At 49.6% G+C, this 23,782-nt stretch overlaps 1 protein-coding gene across 9 annotated transcripts in view; it reads left to right on the top strand.

The window, feature by feature from the left end:
- The window catches only part of Wnk2 (WNK lysine deficient protein kinase 2), a 109,422-nt gene that overhangs the window by 35,423 nt on the left and 50,217 nt on the right, over positions 1-23,782 (top strand). For all 9 annotated transcript variants that reach the window (XM_021216046.1, XM_029547278.1, XM_021216045.1 and 6 more), the window contains 5 exons: positions 7,986-8,158; positions 9,720-9,940; positions 15,526-15,683; positions 18,858-18,946; positions 20,104-20,323. In XM_021216046.1, the coding sequence (XP_021071705.1) occupies positions 7,986-8,158; positions 9,720-9,940; positions 15,526-15,683; positions 18,858-18,946; positions 20,104-20,323 (861 nt within the window). The remainder of the gene's footprint in view (positions 1-7,985; positions 8,159-9,719; positions 9,941-15,525; positions 15,684-18,857; positions 18,947-20,103; positions 20,324-23,782) is intronic.

Here is a 23,782-nt window from a genome sequence, read left to right as displayed (position 1 = left end):
CAGAAGTCAGACTTCAAATTCAACTGGAGTGGGAGGCGACCTTGCCGATGGACTTAGTTGTGAAGTGTCTAATGGAGAGCTGGTGCCTGACACTTGGATCCTATAGGAGACGTTTATAATCGAGAAAGAGAGTTGATATTTCCAGAATGTTGGAGATGGGGGAGGGAACCCTAAAGCTATTCCTGATACCCAAACTTTTGGGTTTATGCTAGCCTGAACCAGCAAGCTATTTATAGCAACTAAGCCCTGATAAGTTGGCATTTTGATGTTTATACTCAAAATTAATCTATATTATTTACTCCACAGTATGGATCGCTTCTCTTTGCCCATATCTTTCAGCCAGTGACCGACTGAGAGTCCTAGGGTCAGGAGTTTGGCCTTGAGAGAGCAGGGCCCCAAGTTATCTGACACCTGTCATTTTCTCTCTGCCCCTATCCATTCCCTTCTGAAGAAGATAGCATTATCTTCCAAGGCGGCGAGGCGCCGGACTTTCTGGTACATGTTTGGGCCTCAGATAACTGAACTTCTTGGTGCTCTTGACAAAGAGGGCTAGGTAGGGCAAGTGCCCGCTGGTGACTTCCCCGAGTCCTGAACCCTCAATCTGAGCACATGCTTGGATTAGCTGTGAGGAACACTTTGACCTCCACCCTGGTTGCTTGGCGATCCATATGGCTGTGTTGCCAGGATGATGCTAACAGGGGCTGGGCTTCTCCCTTGCACCTGGTATAAGAGGGAATGAAACCAGGAACTTCCTCTGCTGGTCACAGGGGTACCAAGTCTAACTAACCCTTGGGAGCCTGAAACCAGCTTCCAGAGCCAGCCACAAGCTGACACCCACCGCTGTCCAGGGCTTGTCCCCAGCCTGCTTGCATTACAGTGTGGTTTCACTTCATTATATTCTCCCAGAAGCCTCTTCCTGCAGAGATACTGGCCCTGCCTGTGTCCTGCAGAGCCGGGGTGGGGGTGGGGAATCCCAGTTCTCCCAGGCTGCCTGCAGAGAGGGTTCTGTTTGGCAGCTGGGTGCCCTGGCTGGCCACGCCCACTTGTTCTTTCAGCCTTATTTTTTGGCTCAGTGGGCAATTGCATGTTTACTTTCTTGCCTGTTGGCGACTTCCCCCTAAGGTTTCCTCAGCATCTGCTTGCCTAGAGGCTGAAGCAGACCTTGGGAGACACAGTGGCTTCACCCTCTCAGATGTTGTGCCCGGGACACCTATCCAGCCCACAGACTTCCGGATCAAGAACCTTCACTTGCCCTAGACTGTGAGAGGAAGGGTGTGCACCCACACCAGTAGGGACAGTGAGCCTGGCTCAGCCCCTAGGGACCTGAGGGTGGGGGGAGGCCCGGTATTCCAGGACAGTGTGGAGCATTCAGGGACACTGAACCTTTCTGGAATACTGAGGTGCTTCAAGAGGTGACAGAAGAGATGCAGGTGTGTGTGTGTGTGTGTGTGTGTGTGTGTGTGTGTGTGTGTTTGCAGCTCTGTGCTACCTGACCAGATGCCTGCTGGTCCCAGGATGGTGGCACCATTGGGTGTGAACCTATGAGGGAGGTGAATCTTTGGACTCTTCCAGGGACCTATAACCCCATTCTGACTAACTAGTCGGAGCCCAAAGTAGGCCTAGTCTCCCTTCTCTCTCCAGAGTCCAGAGCCAGTGAGCACCCTCATAGAGGCAGGGGGAGGGAGGATGGGATAGGGGGTTTCTGAAGAAGAGACCTGGAAAGGAGAAAACATTTGGAATGTAAATAAAGAAAATATCCAATTAAAAAATAATTAGTTCTGGGCAGTGGTGGCGCACGCCTTTAATCCCAGCACTTGGCAGGCAGAGGCAGGCAGATTTCTGAGTTTGAGACCAGCCTGGTCTACAGAGCGAGTACCAGGACAGCCAGGGCTATACAGAGAAACCCTGTCTCAAAAAAAAAAAAAAAAAAACCAAAAACAAACAAAAATTAGTAAAATAGTATTTGGGGGACTAGAGAGTTGGCTTAGCAGCTAAGAGCACTTATTGTTTTTGCAGAGAATCCCTGTCAATTCCCAGCAACCACATAGTAGTTCACAACCACCTGTAACTCCAGATCCAGGGGATCCAACAGCCTCCTCTGACCTCAGCAGGTAGCAGGCATGCACACAGAACACAGACATACATGCAAAGCAAAATACATGTAAAATAAAAAATTTAAACCACCACTGTACTGGGGCTACATTTTCATGAAAGTACATGGTATACTTTGAGCGTATTTCTCCATACTTCCCTTCCCCTTGTGGGTGCCCTCTTTTCCCAGTGGTTCCCCTGTTCTCCTGGGAATTTTCACTTCTCCTTTTGTGTAACCTAGTCTGTCCATGGCTTTATGCGTTTGCATAAGTACTCGAGCACCCACGAATGAGGGCAAACCTGTAATACTGTCTTTCCACAAAAGCATCATTCTCTTGCTAGGCCTACTCCATTTATATCTGTTTTCTACAAATAACATATCTTCATTCTTTATGGCTTAAAAAAAAAAAAAAAAAGTCCTGTGGTGTTTCTTTGGTTTCACTCAGACCACAAACCCATCCCCTGGAAAGAGGCTGGCTTGCCACCAGTTGCGCTGTGCCCGTTTTAGTCAGTACCCTGCCACCACTCCTGAATATGGTTCTCACCCTCTCGCAATCCTCAGAAGGCACGCTTCTCTTCCCTTGCTGTAGAAAGTCACTGCTCTCTTGCAACATGTCCCTCTTGGGCTGACTCCCTCAGCCATCACCCACTGGGGCTGTTGTGATGGTGCTGTGGCCCTGGGCTGCCGCGGGGGTGGTTACCTGCAGACACCTGCACTTTCTAGGCAGCAGCTCTTGAGTTTTTTTCTTTTTTGACACAGGGTTTATTTGTATAGTCCTGGCTGTCCTGGAACTTGCTCTGTAGACCAGACTGGCCTCCAACTCACAGAGATCTGCCTGCCTCTGCTGCCATTCAGTGGCCTCTGACTTTCTTCATATCAAAAGCACCCTCTAGCATGTGTCTCCATGTTGCCCTGAAGCACGGGTTAAGCCCATCAGGAACAGGTTATCTGATCATCTGGGCTGTCAGACCTGAGCACTCCTGAATGGCCCTCTCCCCACCTTGCAGGCTGCCATTTTGTCTCCCCTTTGCATGATCGGCAAATGGCGGTGTAATGGATGAGGATAACTTGGATAACGTAGTGAAGAGAGGGCCATGCTCCAAAGAGTATGATCTTAAATGACCAAGGAGCAGGGCACCTTGGTAAAATGGCCTGGTGGCATGGAATGTATTATAATGTCTCTGCCCCACTTTCTGCCCACTCCTAGAGGTACCATGGCTAACGACTTATGACTTTGGTGTCTTTAATTTATCACCTTTAGCCACTTGGCATCATTAATACTGTGCCAGAACCTGGGTTAGATAACTATCAACACATGAATGTATGTTGCACACATACACACGCACACACACACACATATGCATACACGTATACACATACTCACATGGGGAAGACAATACTGGACCGTAGCTTATGCAAGGCACCTTTTCCCACATCCTATTTATGTTAGTTTTGTTATTTACAGCTTGGACATTGCGCTGTGAGCCATACCCTGCTGTTGGTCAATGGTGATATTGTAAAATACCTTAGGTTTTAGTGTGGTGCTCTGAGGCTTCTCCCAAGTCACTAACTAGGCCCATGGGAAGGGAACTGGAGACTATATTGCTGCCCTGAGAAGGCTTTGTGGGGAAGCTGAGCTGGCCCAGCAGCCATCTTCTTGGCTGCTTCATCAGTGGCCCCCCAAAGTCGATTTAGCTTCATTCCTTTTGTCTGTGTGGTTTATGCTCACGTGTCTGTATGCAGCTACATGTGCCTCTGTATGTCTGGTGTCCTGTTCTACCACTCTCTATTCATTCACTTGAGATAAGATCTCTCACTGAGCCTGAAGCTAGACTGATGGCCAGGCAAGCCTTTCAACCCTCCCACAGCACTGTGTGGAGGGGGGGTCCTCGATGCACACAACCACACCTGGCCTTTATGTGGGTGCTGGGGATTCAAACTCATGCTTGCACAACTAGCTTTCTTGCCTGCTGAGCTGTTTCCCCAACCCTGACACATCCATTTCTGTTTGCAGTAGGCTCACTTCATCTAGAGGGCATGAAAAGTTCCTACTTCCCATGTAGGAACCTTTGAGTTTCTACACGTGGGAAAATGAATCGCATCAGCCTGGAGAGGTGTGCATTTGGCTAGGTATAGAATTCTTAGTCAGCACTTTGAGTTGAGTTCCTACATGTGGGAACATGAGTCTCATCAGCCTGGAGAGGTGTGCATTTGGCTGGGTATAGAATTCTTAGTCGGCACTTTGAGAATGTTGCTGCCCTCCCCACAACCAATATCGCTGACCCCACTCACTGCTGCCTGAGCCATTTCTTTGAAGATAGGAAGTCCTTTTGGACCTCAGGATTCTGAAGTTTCACCGGGACAGATCTGAAGGGTGGGTCAGTTTTCATTACTGACTTGATTATAGCAGACCTTTTCATCCTAAGACATTCTCCCTTTAATCCAGGGAAACGCTATGCTGCTGTATATATTTCATGATGTCTTTCCTTAGAGCCACAGTTACATAGCTGTTTGTCTTCCAGGTAGTTCCTTGTTGTTTCTTAATCTCTCTCTCTCTCTCTCTCTCTCTCTCTCTCTCTCTCTGTCTGTCTGTCTTTATCTTTCTCTCTCTCTTTCTCTCCTTTTAGACTTACCTTTCTCAGTCAGTCTTTGGAAATTTTTAACTTTTTATTTTGTTTTTGTAATGTTTTAATAATTGAAATGTAATTTATAAACACTGAAATATGTATCTTAAAACATTCAACCTGGGGCTGGGGAGACAGTTCAGTTGTTGAATCACTGGTGGAGGAAGCCTTAGTTTATTATATCTGTAGCATAGTGGGTAAGTACACTGGGTGGGTGGTGCAGCCTGCTTTCAATCCCAGAGGCAGAGTCTGAGAATCCCAGGAGCAAACTGCTTAGCTAGAACAGGAAAATCAGTGAGTTCTGGGTTTAAGCGAGACTGCCTCAGTAGATGAGGTGGAGAGAAACTCCAGTGCTCACACACAGGGAGATGCTGGCAGATCTCTGCGAGTGTGAGGCCAGTCAGAGCTACAGAGAGACCCCGTCTCACTCTCCTGCAACCCCCAAAGAAATCAGATACGAATCTCAAGCTTTCATATGCTTTTGGGCTTGAACACATGCACACACACTAAACAAGTTTTCATTGTATATACACACACACACACATACACACACACACACGCCTGGGTTGGGCTATGGCTGTAGCTAAGTGGTAAGGCATTTGAGAAGCAAGTACAAGGCTCTGGACTCAATCCCCAGTTATTCCCAAACTAACAAAAAACATCCTTCACCACCCCAGAGCCCCGCACACCAGAGTCTCAGTTCCAAATCTTGCCCGCTCCAGACACAGCCACTGTTCTGAAATTGACCCTTGTTTGTTAGTTTGGTTTTTTTTCAAGACAGGGTTTCTGTGTGTAGCCCTGGCTGTCCTGGAACTCACTCTGTAGACCAGGTTGGCCTTGAACTCAGAAATCTCCTGCCTGTGCTGGGATTAAAGACGTGCACCACCACTGCCTGGCTGACCCTTTTGTTAACAGTCAATCTAATAACGGCTCCCAATCAGAATGGGTTTCCACTAACACATGTTTATGCCCGGCTTCCTTAATTCAGACTGATGCTTTGGGGATTCACGCAGAATAGGTTTTAGTCAAGAGGGGCTTTTTGTTGTTGTTTTTGCTTTGGTTGTTCCTTCTGGTTGATGAGGTATATACTGTTTTGTGGGTATATCGACAAAGTGTTTCTGTTTACTAGCACAGGGTCCTTCAGCTGCTGTTAGGTGGAGCTGCTCTTGTGCCATCTTTTGAGAATTTGTGTTTCTTTTCTCTCCGTGGATCTCCTCTTTGAGGGGAGTGGTGGGACCCAGAGCTGGTAGGAAGCTGCTGAGCGATCTTGGGGCCATTTTTCCAGGTTGTTTGGTGAAGCATCTGTCTGTCTGCATCATTTATGGATGCTGCCTTTCCATTCAGGGGCCAAGTCCTTTGTCAGATGTATATATTGGACATGGTTTCCTCCAGTGTGTGGCTTTGCTTTCATTATCTTACATATACAATAATTTTAATGAGCAGAACGTGTTACCATTTTACTGTCTAGATTAGAGATTAACTCATTTGTACTCAGTGTTTCACTGGATTATGGACTATGTTTACATATTAAACAGAAAGCCAGCTCAGCTTTCAAAAATTTTAAGAACTAATTTCTGAGTGTTTTCTTTTAGAATAGAAGTTTGCTCTTGAATGTGCAGGTTCACATCTTGGGTCTTCATGGGAAGGACATTAGTTATCTGTTTTAAAGTCTCTGGTCTTTCTGGTACTGGTGACATTTCTGATTTCTCTTGGCTGTTTGGCCTTGTTGATGATGGCTACTGTCCACTGATGAGCAAAGGGACAGATGAGGATCTGTGTTGTGGAGTAGGGGTCTGGCCTAAATGGGTGCGGCTGCCATGTGGGGTATAATTTCTTAACACAGTGACTCTTGTCCTGACCCTAGTGGCCACTGCTTTATTGCACTCTGGCTTGTCATTGTGTGGGGCCTTCTAAAAGGGACCTCGGGAACTTTGCGTATATTTCCTTTCAGCTCCGAACTCTCCTTGATCTATCTCAAACCATCTGCTTCCTGTCTCCTGGAATTCCTTCGACTTTCTGTGTTCTGGGTTCAGTTATGTTAACAGTTTCCTTTGTGAATATAAACACCTGTCTGGTCACTCTCCTGTGGCTCTGGGGTGCGTGGTAGGGGAGGCAGGACTGGAAGGTGACTCACTCCACATAGGTGGAGCTGAGAAGGGTTCTCTATGCTTAGAGAATGGGGGAAGGTCACCCTGGGGCCCATGGCTGTGGCCTCTCATGAGAAGAACTTGGAAGCACAGAGCAGAGATTGGGGGTGTGTGAGCTCTTTGGGGTTGTTTTGAGTGCTCCGGGATGAGAATCCATGGATGGATTTGGGAAAGGAGATGGCAAAGTCAGGGTCTAGGTAGGCTGCCGGGGTTAATGAAGCAGGGGCTAGGGTAGAGGGCACACAACTTGAAACTTTCAAGGTAGAAATGAGGTTTTTGTTTTCTTTAATTTGAGACAGGCTCTTATATAGCCCAGGCTGACCTCCAAGTCGATATATAACTCAAAATAACCTTGAACTTCTGATCCTTCTGCTTCCACCTCCCAAGTGCTGTGTGAGCCACCAGGCCTTGCTCATTGAGTGCTGAGGATTGAATCCAGGATTTTGTGCACGGCAGGCAAACACTGTTTGCAGTGCGCTATACCCCTAGACCTACAGTGATGTTCGTTTACTGCTCTGCTGTAAACGTTGGGACAGCAGATTGATTCTGCCACCAGGCCAAGCACAGAGGCCCAAAGCCAGGCGGAGCATGCTGCTTTCTGCTCTGAGGGCTGGGCTGGGCTGCCTGCTCTCAGGATTGCCTTTGCCAAGATTGCCCTTCATCACCCCAGTGCAGGTTTTTGGCACTGCAGTCCCCTGGGTCTTGAGCACCTCCCCCTACTGTGTATGCCTTAGAAGCAAGCTGACATTTCATCCCTTTAACGAATACTCTAAAATGAATGAGCTCCAAAGGAGCAGAGGCCTCCGAGGTCTTTTTTTTTTTTTTTAAAGGAAAAAGTGCAGGAGCTCAGCTGCGTGGTGTGTGAGCTGCTTCTCAGCTTCCTGGAGCAACTTCTTACAGAGGGCCCAGGCAGGCTGTATCTGGGATTGTGGAACCCAGAGGGGTTAGCTGTAGTGCGACATTTGTTACGGTGGGCAGAAAGGAAGGGTAGATTCTGCTACATGTCACTGCTGGGGACTACCTGCCCCTGAGGCTTCTCCTGCTGAACTCCCCTGGAAGAAGGGAGAGTGGCTGACAGGGTCCAGGGCACCACCCACCCAGTGCACCTCTCTCTGTCTCTAGGACCGGAAGCTCACCAAGCTTGAACGGCAGAGATTCAAAGAGGAGGCGGAGATGCTGAAAGGTCTACAGCACCCCAACATCGTGCGCTTCTATGACTTCTGGGAGTCCAGTGCCAAGGGCAAGCGATGTATCGTGCTGGTGACAGAGCTAATGACCTCGGGGACACTGAAGACGTAAGTGCTGCCTGCACACATGTGGGCTGGGGTAGCCTTCGTGACCAAGCCCGCTCAGTCAGTCAACAGGTTCTCCAGCGCGGGAGTGAGGATTAAAAAGAAAAAAAGACAGTTAGACAACACTGTGGCATGACCCCAGCCAATTGGCAAATTTTTATTTTCCAATCCATTTTTATACCATTTTAATTACACGCAAGTATTTTGGGCAAGCAGTACAATAAGGAACTAACAAAGCAGCAAGCGATTACTCCCATGACAGTTGTTNAAAAGGGTTTGTCATAATGACCAAAATACTTGAGCCCACTTCCTTGTCCAAGCCCAAAGTCTTGCCTGAAGCCTAGTTCTTCTGTTCCATCCTGAGACTAAGATTCCTGCCTTACCCTACTTCTCTATTACAGCCTAAAGTTAGATTCTTGTGGAAACGTACTTCCTTATTATGCCCTGATGTCAGATTCCTGCTTGAGCTTACTTCCAATGTCAGATTCCTGCCTGTAGCCCATTTCCTTGTCCTTGGCCAATGTCAGACTCCTGCCAAGCCGTATCCCAAAAGGCTTTCCACACCTTCGGTAGGGGCTGTGATAGGGTAACAAGTGTTGGAATGCTTGGGTCAACCTGACTGGCGTCTGTGATCTGAGGTCCATTCAGCAGTGCCCTTTTTTGAGTCACATTCTTGGGAAGCCCATTCCCCAAGTGAGAAGACTCAGACCTAAGAGCCCTCCTGGCATTTGGCTCCCTCCGGCTTCTTGTAGCAAATGAGACTGGTTCTCATGACCACTCGACTATTTCCACTCTCCCTTCCTGTGTAGGACACTTCTCAGTGACACAGTTCCTTTGTCTGCTTTGTCTGGGACCTTATTCCTGGCCAATATCTGCTTGCCTGGAGGCCAGCCTGGCATGTTCTGCTGGCTTGGAAGCAAAATGCAGATGTTAAGGTCCAAACAAGACACAGCCACGGGCTGGGGGTTCAGTGGCCGTGGCAATTTGCTACTCTCTCCTGAGGTCTGTGTTATATGGGGGTATGGGAATGTCTCCTCTGAGTACCCATAGTTGAGTTCCTCTGAATCACTTTAACTCTGAGGCCCCGAGTAGGACCTTGATGTTCTCTGCCTCTGGGCAGCTTCACTCAACTGTGCAGATTCAGTACCTCCCCGCTAGGTGAAACCAGGGCCCAGCACGCAGCTTGTTGCAAGGATAGCCTGGCCTTTGTGACTTTTGACTGTAGGTATTCTTCTATCACTCATATGCTAGGCTAGGACCCTGCCCCATTTTGTGGCTTTTTATCACATCCAGGAGATGAAGGCTATGATTGGCATGGGTTTGGGAGCAAAGACTCCAATGCAAAGGTCTAGTGGAGGGCTGTGGTCCTGGCTCAGCTGCCTCAATCCAGCTGAGAAAGCCTGGGTAGAAGAACTGTTGGCTTCTCCCTTTCCCCTCACTGCCTGTCCCACCCAGCTGCAAAGTTCATGTGTCTGAGCTTTGTCACAGATGGGACTTTTCCAGACTCGGCCTTCCTAAGGGCCTGCAGCAGGGGACCTGCTTGATGGTTCTACCCCTCCCCCAGGTACCTGAAGCGGTTCAAGGTGATGAAGCCCAAGGTACTGAGGAGCTGGTGCCGGCAGATCCTGAAGGGCCTGCTGTTCCTGCATACGAGGACACCCCCCATCATCCACCGAGACCTCAAGTGTGACAACATCTTCATCACTGGGCCCACCGGCTCTGTGAAGATTGGTGACTTGGGTCTGGCCACCCTTAAAAGAGCGTCTTTTGCCAAAAGTGTGATAGGTGAGCCTGTTTCTTCTCCAGAGGCACACACAGAGAATCACACAGTATTCAAGGAGCCACGGAAGCCTGGATTTGCTCAGTTACCTCAGACCTGGTGCAGAAGGCTCATCAGAGTATCTGGGTATCCAAGCAGCCCCAGAATTCTGATGGCTCAGCCAGGGGACCTGCCTAGTGGGGAACACACTGCCTTCCAGCTTGCCTGGAAATACTGGCTCTGCTTCCCACTGAGAGTCCTTTAAGATTCAGGGGTGGGGTGGTCTCTGCATCAGAGTCTTGGCTGTGTTGGGTACCTCCTATGGTTGCCTGCCAAGGGTGGTGGGCTAGATGCCAGCTTCTGAGCTGTGGTGGACACTGTGGCTGTTCGGGAGGAGGAAGTAGTGTTACCACAGAGGAATTACACTGCTTGTGGGAAGTGGGACTGGAGCTGGTCCCAGCAGTCAGGGAGAGGAGTACCCAAGTCTGTGGGGCACAAAGAAATGACAACATGCAGTGTCTGACCAGAAAGGTGGAGCAGAGGCCCAGTATAGTATCTACATGGTGGTGGAAGGTGCTGCTAAGGGTTTGGGTCCTTTCTTGTCCTCTGGCCTTGGCTCCAGGCCTCTCTTCCTCTGAGGGACCTTCCTGGCCAACTTTTGGGGGATGGTACTGTGGGTTCTGAGGTAGTAGCCTGCAGTTCTATTTAAGGATATGGGGGGTCTGGATCATGTTATATGCCCAACCTTGAAATGACTAGCATAGCACTAAGTATCTAGCAGATGCTGGGGAGGATCTTGTGAGCTTTGGAAAGAACATTAGAGGGACTTCAGTGACAACTGTTTGGGGCTCTTCACTGTCTTGAAGTCAGGTGTGGCCCTCCATCAAGGCTGGTTACTCACGTGAACAGGACAAGGAGTAAGGTTGGTCTCAGGTCCTTATGAATTGTTTGGGGAAGGACATTGGCCAGTGTGGCAGTCTTGGGGAACTGCTATATTTTCAGTAGTGTCTTTGCAATGTAATATTTAGTGTAGCTGTCTTATCTGGGCAATGGCCCCTTGGAGCCTAGATCTCTGGTCCCTTTATCCTGATAGAGTAGCATGGTGGGGAGCTGGGACTGACCCAAGTCTCAGTTTTCTGTCTGTGAAAATAGATAGAGCTAAGCCAGGAAGACAGCTCAGCTAGGAAGGGTACTTGCAGCATGACCATAAGGACCGGAGTTCAAATCCCCAGAGCCTACATTTAAAAAGCCGGGCAGTGGGATCGGAGAGATGACCCAGCTCTTAACTAGAGCATGAATTGCTTTTCTAGAGGACCAAGTTTAGTTTCTAGCACACATAACAGGTGGCTTAGAACCATCTTTAACTACAGTTCCGGAGGATCTGGCTCCTGTCACCACCCTAATACATGTGGCGCGCACACACACACACACACACACACACACACACACTTTAAAGTAAATAACTTATGCACTTTTAAGCCAGATGTGGTTGCACATATGTCTATAACCCTATCCCTGTAGGGATGAGGGAGGATTTCTGGGCCACTAGCCTAGCTCCAGGTGCAGTGAGAGACTCTATCTCAAGGGAATAGATGGAGGACAGTAGAACAGGACATCAGGCATCATGTGACTTTGGTGTGTATACACGCATACATACATCATGCATATACACCATGCATATATACCATGCACATAAAACACACACACACACACACACACACACTTCTTCACATAAAAAAAAATCTTTTAAAAATGAAGAGAAATGGGTGGGGGTTCACTGCTGTGTGGTTGCTGCGCCCTTACTCTGAGCTCTGGGAAGTGTCTAGCCAGATTTTGTTTTTCCTTGGATGTGACTTCTGATTGCAGGCCCTGAGCTCTGATTGCAGGGCTCCTCACCTGCCTCAGAAAGAAGTGTTCAGAGCTAGATTGATTCCACGTAAGGAAGCTGAGGCCCCGTGTCCCACAGCCTGTGAGCCCTTTGCCTTGAGTTGCTGGCTTGGATGATGATGTTTCTGGCAGGCCTAGGGAGGCACTGAACCATTGAGTGCCCAGCACTGTGGGGTGGCCCCTGTCACCCCGGCTTTTGCTTGTTGACACCTAGAAAGTTAGAGAGGCTAGGATCAGGAGTGTACTTGGATGCTTCTGGCTGGGGTGGGGGGAGTGAGACTTACTGAGGGGGATTCCCGTGGGCACTGACTGGAAAGTTCTGTTCCCAGCAAGTGCCAGCATTTGGGGAGGCTGAGGCCAGATGGGGGCTCCCCAAGGCCTGTTACCCAGGTATCCCCAGGCCCTGCAGATGGAGTTTCGTCATGGCCTGTAAGTGGAAGGGGATAAATATTGGCACTCAGATCACTGAGGCTAAGTACAATGTCGGATGTTACATTTTTTTTAAAATATATATATATTTTAAGCCAGACATGGCTACATGCATACCTCTAACCTTAGCGTACCTATAGCAGGCTGCATGGGCCTCACAGTCACATTGTGTGTTCTAGATGCTTTGGTGGGACTGGAGATCCCATGGCCCCTTTGCAGACCTGAGAATGAAGACGATACAGTAGTGCTTGTATTGTGTCCAAGGCAGACGCCGGGGGCTGCTGAGGTCTGACTCGCCCAAGAGGCCTTCTTGGAGGTGGTGGAATCAGGGTATGACTGAGACATTGCTTGCCTGATCTGTGAAATCGTGGAGCCAGATGAGGGCCTGTGTGTTCCATCCTGGTGGCCAGGGCTCTGGCCTCTGAACTCTGGACACTTTCCAAGCAGGTTTTGTCAATTTTCCCTTGAAGGGTGAAATGGGAAAGAGGCCAAGGTGAAATGAAGATAGGTATTCTAGAAAGAGCTACAGGTCAGTCCTGGGTGGGTGGGCATGCCAGGTAGAGGGTAGGAGGGAGCCCAGGCTGTTGGGTACCGTGCAGATGCAACAGGTAAATGTTTAGGAGTTCAAGGCAATGTAGGGTTCACCCAGAACATGGGGAGATGGATTCTGCCTGCTCACTGAGGCGATGGGCAAGGGCCAATTGTTGATTCATTCTTGTTATAACATAAGTTAAGAACATAAAGGAAATCTAAAAAAAAAAAAAAATCAAGCTTTTGGGTCCCATGGAGGAAACCATTTGTCTTCTATTACAGCCTCAGGACACACAGACTTGGGGCTATAGCTAAAGTTACTTCTCCACTAGGAAGGAGAAGGTAGACCCTCGGAAGTCTTGCCTGGCTTTGTCGAGAGCAGTGGCGTGTGGAACATTCCCTAGCACCTGGTAAAACGGTTGGGCCTGGGGTGGGGGCGGGGACTGCCGCTTTTACTCTCACACAGACTCATCTGCAGGGGCCAGGGAGATGCCTGACAGATGTGCAGGCAGATGTGCAGGGCAGCCACGGGCCCAGGGTGAGAAGCTCCGCAGCTGACAACGGAACATAAAATGGGTGGGACAGCAGCCTGGACAATTGCATGTGTGGTGTATGCGTACGAGCACGTGTCCGTGTTATTTCTAAAATTCAGGCTTAATTTAGTGAGATGAAAAGGAAAAATGATCGGGAGGCAGAGGCAGGCGGATTTCTGAGTTCGGGGCCAGCCTGGTCTACAGAGTGAGTTCCAGGACAGCCAGGGCTACACAGAGAAACCCTGTCTCAAAAAAACAAAAACAAAAAAAAAAAAAAAAAAAGAAAAGAAAAGGAAAAATGAGTCAAGTACACACATGTACACACAAGTACAGAGCTAGTTCTAGCCTCTGGTCCATCTGCTGGAGTCAGGCTGTCTGGGATACTTCTTGCAGAGGAGGGTCCTCAGTTCTTATAGGTCCCTAAAGAATCCAAGCCCAGGGATGCTGCTGCTGTTGTCCCTAATATCATGTGGGCAGCCAGTGAGTGGAGTCTCTGCTTTAAGAGACCGGGTTCCTACACATGCTAAGTTGTAGCTGGCTTGGCTCCAAGTCGTGGGAGCCTGGCTCCTGTCACAGTCCTACTCTAAAGCCTGGGTCATGTCCCTGGAGTCTCTTTGTTGGCCCCTCTAGCAGGAAAGGGTTTTGTGGTTTCTCCTTGTTATCACAGGACAAAGCGTCCCACGCAGTCCCTGGCAGAGGCATCATGGGGTGGCATTATGGGCAATAGAGATAGCCTTGGGGAGGGAGCCCTTTCTTCCTGCAACTTGGGATTTCCAGCCAAGTCAGCTGACCTGTTCACTGTGTTCCAGCAGCCACCATGGTGACCCTCCTGAGTAATCATTGTGCTCTGGGCCCATGTAACGTCCCCCCAAGATATCCTGGGGTCCCAAGGATATCCGAGGGGGTGGGAAGGACCTGATTCACTTGTAGGCTACCCCTTACCGGGACACCTGTGCCATACATCTTGTGGCTTAAGAAGTATATTCACGATTCTGTGACAAGGGATGGGAAGAAACTTAAACATACTGAACATCAGTAGTAGTGGTACCAAAGAATTTCAAGAATACAAAAGGATAAAAGTTCTCAGCACAAGGTCTCTTCTTGGTCTCTGTCATCTCTGATGGCTTTTTCTATAGTTCTGTCTTTTACATAAGTTCCATACTTATGTTTTTATATTTTGTTAGTTTGTGGCTAGACTCACAATGAATATTAAACTGAAATAATGGTCAAGAGATACCAACATAGGACTGGAGAGATAGATGGTTTAGAGGTTAAAGCATTTGCCAACTAAGCTTGAAGGTCCCTAAGTTGTTCAGGTCCCTAGCGCAAACCTACCTGATAGTGACAGTCATTAGAGTGGCAACCAGCCTTTAATCCTATTGGTTATGGGGCAGAGAGGAGATTCTCAGAGCATGCAGGCTAGCCAGACTAGTGGGTGATTTCAATTTTTGAAGCAACAACTTGGTTTCTATCTATCTCTGGGCCCACTGGCTAGCTAGCCTAGGCTACTCCGCTCCAGGAGAGTGAGATAGCCTGACTCAAAGGAAAAGGAGAATAAGAGTTGTGGGGGACGGTGCCAGAGGAATGACACTATGAGGTCACCCCCTGGCTTCCACATACATGTTCATACATGTTCACACACATGGCCGCTGGGGCAAGCGTCATTTCACTCTGTGTGTGTGTGCTTGATGTCTTATGAGCACTATCTCTGTGGGATGTGTCAGGTGGCAGCCATTGTTCATCCCTCTCCCCTCCCAGAGTGACAGCCTATTGTCACATTCATTGTAGTTACACCCAGAAAACCTAGTCGTTCCCCTTTCTGGGGACACTGAGGGCCTTCCTGAGTCTTTGCAGGCAGGGGCAGCTTTGGGGTAATCAACAGTTTTGTCATCTCTGGGGAGACTTGAGAATGGCTGATGCTGACCTGTTTTGAGGGGTACAATATCCACACACAAGCCAGGGTATGCTCAGAGAATAGGTCCCCAGAGAATAGGTCCCCAGAAGCTCTATTTCCATCCCTGTGGCTTGGAATGGCTCTGAACACTGATGCCTGGAGCCATAAGGTGAGGTTTGAATACAGTCTGTAGAGAATACTTGCTTAAAACCCTGGGATCTGTTGATTCTACTGTTGTCTGGTGTGTATCGTAGGACGCATACAGAGGAGGCTGGGAGCATCTATGGGACCAAGGAGCCATGATCAGTAATAACTGTGTCTGCTGCTCCTGATATAGGTACCCCCGAGTTCATGGCACCTGAAATGTACGAGGAACATTACGACGAGTCGGTTGATGTCTACGCCTTCGGGATGTGCATGCTGGAAATGGCTACCTCAGAGTACCCCTATTCGGAGTGCCAGAACGCCGCCCAGATCTATCGCAAGGTCACCTGTGTGAGTCCACTCAGCCACCTTGTTAGTAAGGACAACAAACAGCCTTGGTTAGTCCTTTGGGCAGCTGTGCAAGAAAAGGAGCGAGCACAGCCACCTTACCCTGGGGATCCCTGAGGCTTGCTTGGGTAAGAAGTCTAGCAAAAAAAAAAACGTAATGGTGCCGCATGGGGTGGTCAGCCCAGAGGCTGTTATCTGCGTGGAGCCAGGAGACCCAGGAAGAAGAAAAACTAAGGCTTGAGAGACTGTAACTGTGCTGGGGCCTCCTTTCAGGAAGTAGACCCAGGCTGGCTGTCAGGAAGCCCCATCTTCTTTATTTTAGAATCACAGTTTGTTTTCCTTTTCTGCTAAACTGTCATCCTAGCCAAGCACATCTCTGGGCGGCTGTCAGCGCTACGCAGCCTGGGAACCTCGGCCCTTGTTTAGTTGTCACTGTGATTTCTGAGTTGATCCGGAGGCTTCAGCTGTGCAAACAGATTGGTCTGTCCCCCTCTCTCTGTGGTGGCTCCTATGCTGGTGGAACAAACACAGCATCTGAGGTGGAACAGCTGGGCCAGGGCTCCGCTGTGCTGGTTCTCATGATGTGTCATCTTTGCTCTCATGGAGAGGACAACAGGCCCTCAGGATATTCCCTGACCTTGGTTGTTGTCATCCCCATAGTCCTTCCTGTGTCCTCCTCAGCCTGGGCAGCCCCGTGGGACCCTGTGCTCGGTCTGCACGTCTTATGTCCACTTGCAGGTTACCTCTGCAAGTATGCATGGTCTAGGTGTCCACGTAGCTCTGCTCTGCGCCCACCCACCCAGCTCTGCCCTCTTGTAGATGGTATGGAATCCCTCTTGCTATTAGATCCAAATTATGTCACTTAGTTGCCTTGAGCCCCTTCTGTGTGCACTATAGATAGGTGGTGACCGGCAAGAGTCCTTGGCTGATGGCCTTACCCAGAAGGCCACATTGGTGTAAAGTTACACCAGGGAGGCAAGGTGTTAAAGGCTTGAGAGAGCTTAGTGAGATCGGTGTGGGATGTGGAAAAGGATCCGTGGGCTTCAAGCTTGTTCTGTACACAGTAGGTAGTGGTTTGTCCTCTGGGCTGGGGACAGGAAGGGGCATCTTAGGCAGAAGACTGGACGTGCCCCTCATTCTGGCTAGCAGACAGCATGGTGCTGACCGCTCTGAGATTCTTCACCCTTGTCTGCCCAAGTGGGGACGCAGCAGCCAGGCTCAGCAGGTGTATTTCTCTCCTTTCTTCTCTCTTACTCTTTTCCCTTCCTTCTTCCTTAAGAAAACAAAAACAAAACAAAACAAAAAAGCCTTTTTAAAAGGGCAAGGCTTCTAAAGTCTGAATCTTGCTGAAGAATGAAGCACTTAGTTACTTCCTTCCCTCCTGCCAGCTCCTACTTTGGATCTGAGAGATAATCTGTGCGATTTGAGGGGCTGGTGCCTCCCTCTCCCTCCCGAGTCTCTTCCTGGCCAGTGGCCAGAAGCAGTGACCACAAGCAGTGCTCTTGACTCCCCGGGGAGGGGAGGGGATACGGAAGCAGCCCAGGTGTGGGTTGAAAGGCCTGGCTCTGTGGGAAGTGTGGAATCCACCGTGGGCTGAGGCTCTTCACCAGGATGAGGGGCAGCTGGTATGGAAGGCCCTGGGGCCTCGGCCTGCAGGCTCTGCGGTCAAGCTGAAGGACAGCTCTGTGGATGCTCACTGCTGGACCTGCTGGACCCGCAGCATCAGCCGCAGCATCGGGGTCTACAGCACAGGGGGAGGCTGTGCTGTGTGTTGGTGCCAGATGACAATCCCTATGGCCTGAGTTTGAGGCTGGGGCTGCTTCATACACACCCAACATGTCCTCTGTGTCCTCCCTGAGTGGAAGGAACATTGGCTACTGGCCTTGTGCTGAAGGGAAGAGCTTAGAGGACCAAGGCTTCCTCCCTATGTAGGCACCTGTGAAGCCCATAAGTTGTCAAGATGGCTTCCTCAGTCCTTGAGTCTTCACATTACTTTGGAGAAAGGGTCTCTGACTGAACCTGGAGCTGTAGAACTCACCATTTTGTCTAGATTGTCTGGCCAGTGTGTCCTGGGATCTGCCTGCCTCTGCCTTTCCCAATGCTGGGGTTATAAACATCTGCCAGCAAACCTGGCAATTGGGTGAGCGCTGGGCGGCGTGCTTACAGGCCCACATGCTTACAGCCATCTTTTGACTGCCTACGCCACCGTCTCGGGCTTTAAGTGTGTCTTATTTTCCTTCAGCGTTCACCATCCTGTCCTTCTGGTGGCCTACTTAATATGTGTGTTATGTGCCAACCTGCACCTCCTTAATGTCACAAATGCTGAGAAGAAGGGAACAGAGCTGTGTGTGTCCGTTTGTCTCTCTGCTCCATGCCCAGCAGCTTGGGTTGCTCTGTCTTTTCATCTGCTTGTGTGACCTGTGAAGTTTCCATTTCTGGTTGGTTGGTTCTTTGTAATTCCGGCTCATCACCAGAAGTGATTTTTTTTTTTTTTTTTAAAGACAACTACACAGCTGCGATGAGTTTTACCCTTGCCCCTTTCCCCTGGCCCCTGGCTCCCAGTGTGCTCTCGTTTCTGTTGTCTGGCTTTCCTGCCTGGTGAGGAGTCCTGTCTTCTTGCTTCCTAGCGTTTCTAGTAGTTCTAGTGAGCATCACACACTCTACCATTGCAGCATCCCTGCTCCGCATAAGCCATCACGGTTCCTCAGCCTGCAGCTCCTTCATTCTTTTTTTTTCTTTTTTGGTTTTTCCAGACAGGGTTTCTCTGTATAGCCCTGGCTGTCCTGGAACTCACTTTGTAGACCAGGCTGGCCTCGAACTCAGAAATCCGCCTGCCCCTGCCTCCTGAGTGATAGAATTAAAGGTGTGAGCTCCTTCATTCTTTGCCCAGATCCGTGGTGTTGACTACGTACTCATCTTGGTTTTAAGCAAAGGCTTGAGGAGACTGTAGACTTATGGGATCTACACCATTCTTTCCTTCCCAGAATTCTGCCTCATAGCTCCCTTAGCTCCAGAACACAGCTCTGCCCTCAACTCTGTGAGACCCAGGCTCCGATGGGTCCTAGGCCTCAGGCTGGGAAGAGCCCTGGGTAGCAAGCTGGGCCCCGGGCTACACCAGGGTGTCCGTGGTACCTCAGCTCTGGGTGGTGCCAGGTAACTTTGCTCTGTTTTCCTCAGGGCATCAAGCCGGCCAGCTTCGAGAAGGTGCATGATCCTGAGATCAAGGAGATCATCGGGGAGTGCATCTGTAAGAACAAAGAGGAGAGGTGAGCCGCACGCCGGGCTCCGGTGTTCTCCAGCTGATGCTGGTCCAGCTGGCATTTAGGGCTGCGTTCTCCATGCAGTCTTCCCAGGTCAGGCTATGTGACACCAGGCTTGTGAGTTGCTTTGATGAGCACTGTAGATCCCACATCCCTCCCTGCCTCCAGAGACAGGCTCCTAATTCAGTCTGACGTACTGGGGATGCGGGGCTTTGCTCTGTGCCTCCTTGGACAGCAGGCTGTCCACTGTAGGAGTGGACTTGTTCTGGCCACATCCCACCCATTGATTCCACCTCTGGACCCCTCCGTGGCTCTATAAAGCCAATTCCTCTTCAAAATAGGAATGGCCTTTTTAGCTGGACAACCAGGAAGCTAGGGGTACCTTTTAGCTTTCCTACTTATAAAACAAACTGGGGTATACCCACCCATCCACATGACATTCTCAGGAGTAGACAGGGATGGGTGGCTGATCTTCATTGCCATCAGCATGATGTCCAGAGGAAGCCAGACTGAGGACAAAGGATGCTGTATAATTGATTGTATTTGTACTAGAGAAGATCAAACACAGTGGCTAGGGACCTGTGTTTGGGTGCATGAAAGTGATCATATAGCAACACCTAGCTGCCAGATGACCTGGCCCCTGGGTGGACCCTCCTATGGCTGCGTTCTGGCTTCAAATCCATAGGTCTAGCAAGTCCTTATTTATCTTTCTTTCTGTCTGCCTGCCTCCATTCCTCCACACCCCTTCTTCCTGTGAGAGGCTCCCTACTAACCTCACTGCTGCAGTGAGATCCAGGAACCCTGGGTTCTATTTCCTCTCATACACCCTGAGCCAGGAGTCTCTTATGAGTCTGTTTCTCCTTGCCTAGCAGGTGGCCTGGTATAGAGTATGATTTCTTTTTGTAATTGGGATAGGAAGCTGTCTTAAAGCGCAGTGCAGTAAGAGCATATCAGGCTATAATTTCTCAGCGTCTCCTGGGAATTAGGGAATGCTAGTGTGCACATCTGTGTCCTACCCACGGGGACAGAGCCTGCCAACGGGAAACGAAGTGAGATAGCATTACCTGCACAGTGTGCTGGGTAGTGACCTGATCTTGTGCATGTAGATGGATATAGAGCCCCCTTGTCCCTTGAGCCCTGCCTGGGAGCCACTCTCCCTCCAGGTATGAGATTAAGGACCTGCTGAGCCATGCCTTCTTCGCGGAAGACACGGGTGTCCGGGTGGAGCTTGCAGAGGAGGACCACGGCAGGAAGTCTACCATAGCCCTGCGGCTTTGGGTGGAAGACCCCAAGAAGCTGAAGGGCAAGCCCAAAGACAATGGAGCCATAGAGTTTACCTTTGACTTGGAGAAGGAGACTCCCGACGAGGTGGCCCAGGAAATGGTAATGTGCACATAAAGGGGCCCAGACTACCCATGGGCCTGTTTATGTTAATAATAATAATTTTAAAAAAAATCACAAATCAATTGCTTTTCCAGAAGGGCACTTGCCCCTAGGGGAATGGTGGGGGCATGGGAAGGTCAGGGGGCAGTCCTGGGGGAGGGATTGTGGTCTCTCTTGTGTGGTTGAGTGTGTGCCATGACATGAGGGCTAAGGATGGAGATCCTGCACAAGACCTGAGAGACAAGCATGGGGCATAGTTAGGGAAGGAATCCAATGGGAAAGTGGAGGGAGGGGAGGGCTTTGTTTGCCTTAACCAAACTCTTGCCACTTTGCCGCAAGGCTGTGGCTTTGAACATGAGATATGCCTCTCCCCCTTTGGAGATGCTCTTGTGTTGTTTTGGGTCTTGGTACTGTACCGTCTTTGAAGGGTTATAAAAGCACACAGGTGTGCCCCACTTCCTGTCTGTGGTGAGCAGGGTGACTCTTTTCTGCTTAGGATGTCAGATGGGGCCTCGGGAGGAGACACTGAGTCTGTTGGGGTAAAAGGGTAGAAGAAGGAGCAGAACAGTCGTTTTAGGGCAGGGAGTGGCCCAGGCCCAGGCCCTGGTCCTGCAGTACCACTGTGATATCCTCACATCTATAGGGGAATAGCCAGGGCATGGGAATTTCTAGAGTCTGGATGCCAGACTGGATCATTCTACTCAGTTTTCTAGGCTAACACCATCAAAAATGGTAGACATGACCCATTAAGTGCCTACTAAAATTTAACTACAGTGTAAAACTTAGTCTCATTGGTCACGTTTCAAGTGTTTAGTGCCATCCAAGGTGAGTGACTCTTGAACAACATGGTCATTTTCATTATAAACTTGTTCTACTGACATGCTACTCACGGTCATTGTGGTTTTAACATGGCAGAATCTCTTCAGGTAATATAACATTCTTGCTGTCTTAGTTAGGGTTTTACTGCTATGAAGAGACACCATGACCAAGGCAACTCTTATAAGGAAAAAATTTCATTGGGGCTGGCTTACAGTTCAGAGGTTCAGTCCATTGGCATTGTGGTGGGAAGCATGGCAGCATCCGAGCAGCCATGGTGCTGGAAAAGGAGCTGAGAGCTCTACATCTTTATCTGAAGTCAACGAGAGGGTTAGTGTGCCACATTGGGCACAGCTTGAGCATAGGAGACCTCAAAGCCCACCCCCATAGTGACACACTTCCTTCAGCAAGGCCACACCTCCTAATAGTGCCACTCTCTATGGGCCAAGCATTTAAACACATGAATCTCTGGGGTCCATACCTATTCAAAACACCACACTTGTCTTCATAAATGAGGCCAGGGCTGCACTACAAATGGGATTCAGCCTGCTCTCCACTGGGCCACGTAGGACGTGAGGGATTTGGGAGCCGAGCCTTGGGATCAGAGGTTACAGGATAGCTAAGATGTGGAGAGGGGATGTTGGGGCTCAGTGTGAGTGATTGCATCCTGAGTGCTGCTTTTAGGGTGAAGCTCAGTGTCCCTGACAGGGAGACTCTGGGTGCCTGGCCTCACCCAGACCTTAGCTTCCTAGTTTGTTTTCAGTTCCCTGAAAGACTCAGTGTCCTAAACCCAAGCATACCGTTCAACACCCCTCCTGGATGCTGCTTAACTGCTTCTTAAGCAGTTGACACCCAAGGCTCTACCCTACCTCTGCTGGTCATAGGGTAGAGAAGGACAGCGATCCCAGCAGGGTAGGGCTATTGTAGGTGAGTCACCTCAGCTGGTCCCTGCCGTTTGGCTGAACTCCCAGGCTATGTCCCTACATCAGTGCTAGGGAAGTCCTGGGCCCAGCACCCTCCCCTGAATCTCTCCTCCTCCCTCCCACCTTCTCCCCTCACCCCTCTTCTGCCTTGAATTGCGTTTTCCTTCCATTATGGGGCATGTTGTCCATAAAATGGGCATTCATGTAGAAAGGACATGATTTGTGTCAATTTAAAAAATAATAATACCAGATGGTGGTGGTGTACACAGACATACACACTTTTAATCCCAGCACCTAGGAGGTAGAGGTGGGAGAATCTCTTAAGTTCAAGGCCAGCCTGTCCACAGAGCAGGTTCCAAAACAGCTGGGGCTACACAGAGAAACACTGTCTCAAAAATCCAAATAATAATAATAATAATAATAATAATAATAATAATAATAATAATAATAATAATAATAATACCACCACCACTACCACCACCAATGTGTATCCCCACTTTGCCTAGCCTGGTCGCCAGACATGGCAAATTGAAAACCTATGTTTTCTCCCTGTGAAGGCTCTGTTTTGTGAGCAGCCACACACAGGTCTATCTCACAGCTCTACCATTCTCTGACGGAGCCTCAGGATGGGTTCTGGGTCCCAGGAGGCCTGTCAAGGTTCCAGCTTTGCCCTTCTACATCCTGTATATTAGAGACTTCAGGGTCATTACTGTCCAGGCCATCAGCCCTTCCTTATAGAAGGAGCCACTGCCTGGCAAGACCCTAGACTCCTGAGGCTACACAAATGTGAGGTGTCACAGACACTCTAGAATCCAGATGAGAACTTCTGGACCCACCTAAAGGGGAATGAGGATGAAGATGGATTATAGGGTGCAGATGTAGTTCAGCATGGCAGAATGAGGTTGAGCAAGGCAGTCTCTGTGTGGTACTGGGCATAGGCAGTGAGGCCCATCCTGGGGATGGCTGAAGTGTTACAGAAAGTGGGAATAACCATGGTGTGTGTGTGAGGTGGTTGGGTAGACCTTGCCTAGTAGAGTCATGGGGCCTTAGAGCAAGTATCCTGCAAATGGCAGAAATAGCCAACTGTCTTTAACGTGGACTGAGATCACATTAATGGAACTTTAGGGATGGCCCTGACCATGTGCTTTGTACTTGGGCCACCTCTGTAGACCTCTCCCAGGGATCAGTGATAGTTACAGTCTCTGCCTGGGGTCACTCACTCCAGGCCACAACTGACTTGGGTCATTCTGGCCTGTCTAGCCTCAGCTGCCTCACGAAAGCTTCTGAGGTTGGCTTAGAAGTCCCCGGAAAGAGCCTGCTCCAGATTGTAAGGACAGAAAAAGACCCTCGTCTGGTCTTTTCTTAGGGTGAGGAATGTCCTGCTGCTGGGAAGTCTCCCCACCAAGGTGGTGGCTGAGACACAGGCAGGCCCCCATCTGCCTGCCAGTGGGCAGATCCCACAGAAGATTCTGTGTCCTCTGGCCTCTCTCATCTGACACTTTCCTTGGCCACGCGCCCAGCTTGCGCTCTGCCAGAGTCCTCGAGGCCTTCACCTGGGAGATTTCCGTGGGGGATCTCTCTGACAAGCCGAGTTGTCTCTCAAAATAAACTGCTTTGAAATGATCTAGACAACCCCCCTGGAAAGTTGGAGAGTGTTACCGAGAACGACTCCCACCCCCACCGCATACTGTTGGAGAGTGAGCTGCTGCCTAGCACCCTT

This window comes from Mus pahari, chromosome 16 (genome assembly GCF_900095145.1).
Source record: "Mus pahari chromosome 16, PAHARI_EIJ_v1.1, whole genome shotgun sequence".
Classification (NCBI taxonomy): domain Eukaryota; kingdom Metazoa; phylum Chordata; class Mammalia; order Rodentia; family Muridae; genus Mus; species Mus pahari.
This window is presented reverse-complemented; position numbering and strand designations above follow the sequence as displayed.